Source organism: Zea mays, chromosome 7 (assembly GCF_902167145.1).
Source record: "Zea mays cultivar B73 chromosome 7, Zm-B73-REFERENCE-NAM-5.0, whole genome shotgun sequence".
In the NCBI taxonomy this organism is placed as follows: Eukaryota; Viridiplantae; Streptophyta; class Magnoliopsida; order Poales; family Poaceae; genus Zea; species Zea mays.
Window position 1 is genome coordinate 175837628 of NC_050102.1, and position 7407 is coordinate 175845034.

The window sequence follows — 7407 nt, forward strand, 5'->3', positions numbered from 1 at the left end:
ATAAATTAAAAATTATTATGTACTTATATGTACTTAGCGTATATATATGTTAATTATTATGACTAGTGACTATTGTATATTGTATATATACATATATTCTATTTATTAATATTATGACTATAGTTATATATGTGTTGGTTCATGGGAACTAATAGGGCATGTTTGCGACCCTGTGCCTGATCGGCTCGATCTGTCCAATTAGTCCAGGCTCGTTCCGTTCAATTGGTCCAGGCTAAGGTTAGCCTGTCCCAGCTACCATAACTCATTTTGTTTGTGTATTTGTATCATATAAGTCTGGTTCAGTTCAGCTGGTGTTTGTCACACAGTAGACCGTCGGACTAGAAGGCTAAAACTACCTAAACGTGGAAGTCTTACGACACGAGCAGCCAGGCTTCCAGAAAACGAACTTTGATCTTGTTTATGTGAAGCCAGGCTAAGGGGCTAAATTTGTACGCGCATAGCTAGGCTTCCGAGCAAGCCAGGTAACACAAATACAGGAGCTGTAAATGGGGAGGGCACGCAGGCTGCTGGGGCACGGCGGCAAACACGCCCTAACGGACTAAGCGGGGGCGCTGCGGGAAGTGTTGTTCGCCGGCAGCCGGCTTGTTGTGGCCCATGGCCTGGGAGATGGTGCGGGAGACGCACGGCACGTCAAACGGTCCTGGCTCTATGCCCCAACTGTTCTTATCATAACAGCTTGAGACTGCAGACCTTGCACATGTAACGCCTACGAATTGCTACTCCCACAATGTGAGCAACAGTGCATGATGCATGCAGGTACAAGACTCTACAGCATTTCGTGCCGAATGACTCGACGACACATGGTACGAGATCCAGTCGCTTGCCATGGCTGCGATAATTCCCGGTGGTCAGTGGTCACTCACCAACGTGCCGGGGACGGCCAGGGCAGCCGGCAGTTGCCATGCTCAGAAGTCAGAGCTCAGAAGCGAGGCAGGGGAATCCTATGGCTGCGAGCGAGACTGCTACAACAGCACGCTGCATGGAGGGGTGCAATGCAACAGAAACCCTTGAGGCTTGCGCCCACCAATGGCGCAGCGGCGATGATGGGGATTAGGTGGCACTGACCACCGGCAGCAATCAAGGGACCATCACCATATCTTTCCTGACCTACCAGTATCAACAGAGACGCTTCATGCAACTGAAAGAGATCAGGGACTAGGAAAAAGGCAGCATTTGCGCTAGCGAGGTGATGATCGTCATCGTGGTCGTCGTCACGCCCCCGGCCCTCTGCACTCTGCAGCAGCTGAGACATCCAGTCACGGAAATCAGACAACGCACCACTGGCGGTTGTTGTTGCATCAGGTAAGCCCAAGCCAAATCAATGTTAAATTAGAGATAACCATCGTTGTTGTCATACCCACACAACACCACCATCGGAGGGGATTACCAACGAAAACCTGACGAAAGTCACGGGAAACAGGAAAGCAAGCCAGGGGTTCCAATCGATCAGTCCTCCAATGAACGAAAAAAAAAACTCCCTAATAAAAGATCACTCCTAAGATGGCGACGGCGACGGCGATGAGGAAGAAACGAATGATGTAGGGGAGGGGCTGCTATGTCCATCTGGTTGTTTGTCCCTGCTGTTAAACCAGCGCGATGCTGCTCTCCCCGCCGGGCGGCTTGCGGATTCCGCCCAGGTAGTCCCGGGAGGGGGCCTCCCCGTCCGCGAAGATGTCGCTGCCGGTCATCTCCTTCAGCTTCGCCGTGCTCAGGTGGTGCTTCTCCGCCGTCCCGGGTGCCTCGTCGTCGCCCTTGAAGATATTGCCCGCGAGGTCGGTGAACTTCTTGGTGGGGATCTTCTTCGCGGTCTTCACCGCGCTGTCCTCGTCGGCCTCGCCGAACTTGAAGTTGCTTACCTGTTGCGAGCACGACAACCAACAGTAAGCAACACTGCAGCTTTTTTGTAACTGGGTTGGTTTGGTTCATGTAATTATGATGAGGGTGAGTTCAGAGTCAGAGGTCAGGACGTGTGCATTTTTGCCCGGAGTCTGCGAGGTCGAGCCGTTCTCCGAGTTGCGTGGCCTGGGATCCTCCGGAGGGGCAAAGATGTCGTGGCCGCTGAGCTCCTTGGATTTCAGGTCCGATATCTGCCTCTTCATCTTGCTGTCGTCCTCGCTCAGAAGCGTGCCGCTTAGCTCGCGCTGCTTTGCGACCTCTGATATCGAAGTTGGCTTCTTTGGAGAGATGCTTTCTTCCTCGGCAAATGAGATGTGGCTTATAGTACTGATTGCCTGTGTTTGTGAAAATGCAGCAGGATTAGTCCGTGTAACAGTAGTGTTCCAGCTACGCAAGCCAGCATCAAGAAAATGCTTTCTTTCTTGAAGCCAAACATCAAGCTGATTATGGAATAGAAACTTGATGCTACAGTGAGTATGCTGCAAAAATACTAGAGTTGCTAAGCAGTCTGTAGAAAAATCAAGTGCCAGTACCTACTCATACAGGGGAAAAAATATGAAACTTTCTTGAAGGTTTGTTGTTTTTTTTTGACATATCAAGAAACAGAATCTGTCTAGACTAAATGAGTATCTAAGTGTCATTTGTCTATTAATCAAAGTTCTAGAATATTTCTAGTTTAGTTCAACTTACCAATCAAAATGTCCAATTCTATCACAAGGAAAGGTCACCAACCAATGTGTAGACAAACCAATGATGCTTGCCCAAACCCTTCCCACAAGGTTCACGCCAACAACCTCTGACCCTTAGGGAGAGATAGGGCTAGGTCTAACAAGTTTAATCACAGCAACCAGCAGCTTATATCAACAACATTTAAAATTTATAGCAGAGCAAGAACATAAATCAATAGATCAGGTACTCCATCTTGTGGCAACAAATTAATTCAGCATCTGAAATTAAAACTGTACTCCTAAGTCCTAATATCAACACAGAAAGGTTGCCAAGTGTGCAACCTAAACAAAACAGAGTAGAAATCAACATACATGGTCCTTTAAAATATCACAAAGCAGTACCTGATAATTCTTTGGAGCCGTCCGGACGGAAGTTGCAGAGACATTGGCGGATTCATCTTCTTCACCCTCGCCCCCAGCTGCAAATATACCGCTTCCTGTCATCTCCTTCCACTTGGGAGCAGAGCATGGTTTCCTGAAGGGGGAAAAGAACAGCTTGTCATCTCCTTCCACTCGGGTGGTACTCTGGAATCTAAATAACCAATGAAACTACGACATACGCAGAACTTGCCGAAACATACACAGACCAGGAGCGCTGTGATCGACGTTCATCGATAGTGCACGAAAGCCAGATTAGTCGTTGTCGTTTAAAGAGTGCAAGTGATCTCAAATGGAACTATTGGTTTCACAGCTCATCGTTAGTCAGCATACCTTACGGGGAGCATTTTGATGGCTACGGTCAGTTTGCAGTACTCCAACATAGTTGGTGAGATGGCAATTCCATGAAGGGCTAAACCATAGTCACATTACGGTAACACTACTAGCCATTCCTTTTCCGGAGCCTATAGACCAGAACTGAAAAAAGAAACTCTTCAAGAACCGAGTTAAAAGACTCTAGGGCGCATATCGCAGCAAACCTCAAACAAATCCAACGAAGTTCTCAACCCGCAGCTGCATAGATCAACAACGGCGCGCAAAAAAAAAAAGAAAAAGAACACCTCCGCAGTGTTGGGGCCGTAAATCTCTGGAGATCTAGTGGCCAAGGCCAGAAGCTCGTCGCCAGGCGACACAACAAGAAACAGAGCAAAAAATCCCACCACTCCGGCAAGAGAACATGGCAGGGGCAAAACGCCCGGAAGCTCACCTCTTGTTGAGGCTCTCGGCCTCCGCCTCCGTCACCTGCCCGCCGAACACCACCTTCCTGAGCGCCTCCGACGGCTGCACCGAACATAGAACAGAAAAGTTTGAGGCAAGACGAACCCCCTCCCTCCTCCCTCCCTTAACAGTGACAGAGGAGAGCTGGGGCGCCCCGTGGGGAACCGGGAGGCCCGCTCACCTGGTGCGGCCGGCGGTTGGATGGCGGCGTGGACCCGGCGGGCAACTCCTGCGGCGCACCTTCCGGCCAGACCAGCAGGTCCGCCGTCGACGTGTGGGACTTCCTCACGGGCGCCGGCCTCTCCATGTCGCCCTTCTCTCCCGCCGGGTCTTCTTCCCTTCGCACAGCCTTCTCTGTCTCTCTCCCTCTCCTGCTGGGGATGTACGGGGAGCGGTGCTCCTTGGCCTTGGTCTTGGTCTCTCTCTCTCTCTCTCTCTATCTAACTCGCTGTGCGCAGCCGTGGTTTCTCTCTCTCTAAAAAGGCGAGGCGAGGATGGGAATGGAGTGTGGTGTGTGGAGTCGAACGGAAGGAAGGTGAGGGGTCGCTGTGTGGTGCTCACGGGGCCCACCCTCTTTTGAAGGCCCACCGGCCGCGACGCCACCCACCCTCCGCGGCCCATGACACGCGGGCCCGGGCGTCGGCGGGACGGCCTCCGTGAGGCGCTGCCAGGCGGGACCAGCGGCGGAGGGGTTGACCGCGCGTGACGTCCTGACGGGACGGGACGGGACATGCCGTAACGATCGCGTTCGCGACGCCGTACGCCCGCTGCGGCCGTGTCAGTATTTGAAATCTTGAAACGCTTCCGGGCGGATCGCACGGAACGGGCGGGACCGTAACGGTCGCCGTTTCTGTCTCCTCCCTCCTCTCCTGTTCGTTTTGTCAGCCACGGGACACGCGGCAGGACCAGGCTCCGCGCAGACAACAAGTCAAGAATGTTCTAGGCCTTGTATTCTTGTGCGCGCCATGCAAGTACGGAATGGTACGTGCTACGGTCGATTATAATTTCTCCCGTTTTAAAACGTTCGACCGTTTAGGACAGGTGCATTGTTCCAATTTGGACTGATTTGGTTTGTCTAAAAACATCGTACGTTTTGAAAGTGCCGGCAGGACGAAACTTTATTCTGATCGCTGAGGGAGTCGGAGGACGTAGCTTCTTGTTCTCTCTCCCTGTCTCTTTACCATGGAGAGCATCTCGTCCACTACAAAGGCACCAAATCTTCGTTAGATCACTGGTGTCTGTAGGTCAGCGTGAGCCACTCCAAGCTCCAACCCCAGTGCCATATCCCATGCAACTCGAAGCCACCCATACGACACAGCGCTTCGTCGTCTCCTAACTCCGATCAAAAACAGGCAGAGCATCGTGGTCACATCTGGGACATACAAGGCTATTTCCAACAGCTTATACATTCACGTCGAATATTGTAATCTACAGTATAAAATAGTGTTTACGTGGCTACATAAATGAACTGTTGACACGTCGATCGGGCTGATCTCGACACAAAGAAAGCTCCTAAACGCAGTGGCGTAGCTAGAATTTTTCCGTGAGGTATGCCATTAAATTTTTTTATAAATAATTTAATTTAATATATAACAATTTAGTATATAGTTCAAAATATAACACTGTAGATTTAACATTTAAGTCTATAAATGTATATATTAGAATGCAAATATAATATATATCAGTATTTTTTATATGGATCTTGGTGTGCTGGTGGTCCGGTGGGCCGGCTTAGGATATGCCGTGGCCCACCCGGACCACCCATTGTCTACGCCCCTGCCTAAACGCTATGGGGGTTGACCGATGAACCGTCGATAAACATTGCACAAATGGTGAGGGGTTGCCACTTGGCACACGAGAAAGAGGAATTTACAAAGTTTTTTTTGAAAAAAAAAATTAAGATCTTGTTCGTTTGTGTCGTATTGTACCCGAAATCGTTTCAGCTAATCAAAATTTAACGAACAAAGCATAAATGTTTAACGAACAAAGCATAAATGTTTAACGGAGCTATTAATTTTTTTCTAATAATTTACTCTATATATATAATAGGGAAAACTGCATAAACCCACTTGCAAGTTTGGGGTGTTTTCAAATACCCACTTACAACTTTTATTCTGTCAAACTCCTCCCTCCAAATTAGGTGGTCTAATCTTATAGCAAACACGTTTGGCTCCATCCTTAAAACACTAATCGGCTTGGCTCCTTGGCTTGGTTAGCTTAGCCAAAACCGAGCGCTCCATCCAGCTCATACAATATGCCATGAAGAAAATCTGAAGCCAGAAGGTACGGCCTTATCAAATTGTCATCAATCATCCAACAACAAGAGAACAAGCTTTTCCATAAACTAAACTACCAGTAACACTTTGCCGAGATCACTTGTAACTTTGTAAGGCGAGTGAAGAAACTAGTAGCTAGCACTAGCAGTCAAATGCCAGGGCTGCTGAAAAGCCAAGACGGCGCAACAACAGGTGGAAATGGAACAGGAGTGAAGGGCATGCTGCACGCGGCTAGTCTGCTTGTGCATACGCAACCAGCTATGCTGCAGAACTCATTGTAACTTGTAAGTAGGCGCTCCAACAACCCGCATGAGCTCACGGGAACCAAGCGCCCTATCCAGCTCATACAGCAGGGCTAATAAAAATCGTTGCAGAATGCAATTACCAAATAAAAAACCAAGCGCTCCATCCAACACATCCAACACATAATGTAGTGACCCAATAAAAATCGTTTCAGAATCATATTTTGCAGTAACAAGGCACAATAGTCACAGTTTACATTAACAAGGCACATATCACAGTTAATCATTCATTTTCCTTATTGAGAACAACTTTTGTGGCCTAATTCTAGGTCCTCCTTCGATGTTCTGACAGACTCCATTGCCTTCATCATTGTTCATGTAGTTTTGGCCTTCAAATGGAGCCAAATTGTATTGGCTTGAACCTTCAAATGTTGACGGGTTTGGTTGAGATGAAGTAGGAACACCAATTGAGGCCTAAAATGTAGAAATATAGCTATGTGAGTTGATACCTTTTCCATGGAAAATGCAAAATAAATAGTGAGTCACATACCCTCGTGTACTTAGCTCCCTTCCTAGGCTCCCAATCAGCCCTAAGTGGCACCCCACATCCCTTAACATTGTGACCATAAGTGTGGCAATTGGAGCATTTCACTGCAGCCCTTTTTGAGGCTCTGGACTCAACACGAGGTTCTCCTTGCGCTCTCACTCGCTTCTTCTTTGGTCTTCCAGGCTGGGCATGATAAAATGGAGGATCCACATCAGGCAAGTCTGTGCTTAACCATTGTCTCTTGTCTGGCACAGGCATAATCATACCCTCATATGTGGCTACATATTTCTCCCTAGTGAAGAATAATGACATATAGTTTTCTGGCTTGTGTTTGAACTCATGAATAGCAACCACTGCATGTGAGCATGGCACTCCAGTAACATCCCACTTGTAGCATCCACATTTGTGATTGTTGAGATCAACAACATATTGACTGTCTCCACTTGTGACTTGCCATATCCCATGCCCAGCACAGATGGCCCTGCAATATGAAGCATTTTTCTTCTCAAACTCAAGCTTTTTCTGATAATTTGGAGCTATGA

The 7407-nt window shown here is 48.3% G+C and overlaps 1 protein-coding gene across 5 annotated transcripts; it reads right to left on the reverse strand.

The window, feature by feature from the left end:
* Window positions 1-1319: 1319 nt before the first annotated feature.
* Window positions 1320-4306, reverse strand: LOC100276089 (uncharacterized). 5 transcript variants are annotated; one of them, NM_001404101.1, is made up of 7 exons: window positions 3982-4306; window positions 3790-3863; window positions 3357-3500; window positions 3206-3240; window positions 2988-3120; window positions 1989-2252; window positions 1325-1877 (listed from the first exon to the last, which is right to left on the reverse strand). In NM_001404101.1, exons 5-7 carry the CDS (start codon window positions 3087-3089, stop codon window positions 1605-1607), a joined length of 639 nt encoding a protein of 212 aa, NP_001391030.1. In that variant the 5' UTR covers window positions 3090-3120; window positions 3206-3240; window positions 3357-3500; window positions 3790-3863; window positions 3982-4306; the 3' UTR covers window positions 1325-1604. The 5 variants fall into 5 exon arrangements, 4 of the variants coding, with proteins under 4 accessions (NP_001143437.2, XP_008651188.1, XP_035816341.1 ...); XM_008652966.4 differs by lacking the exon at window positions 3206-3240 and having other exon boundaries at window positions 1324-1877; window positions 3982-4272; NM_001149965.2 differs by lacking the exons at window positions 3206-3240; window positions 3357-3500 and having other exon boundaries at window positions 1320-1877.
* Window positions 4307-7407: the final 3101 nt, after the last annotated feature.

What these genes read in the sequence shown, in the direction of transcription:
- LOC100276089 (NM_001149965.2), bottom strand. Translation starts at nt 4,107, where the DNA reads ATGGAGAGGCCGGCGCCCGTGAGGAAGTCCCACACGTCGACGGCGGAC. An exon ending in CCAACCGCCGGCCGCACCAG is followed by an intron (nt 3,864 to 3,981) that starts GTGAGCGGGCCT and finishes TGTTCGGTGCAG; the next exon opens with CCGTCGGAGGCGCTCAGGAA. An exon ending in CGGCTCCAAAGAATTATCAG is followed by an intron (nt 2,253 to 2,987) that starts GTACTGCTTTGT and finishes TCACAAACACAG; the next exon opens with GCAATCAGTACTATAAGCCA.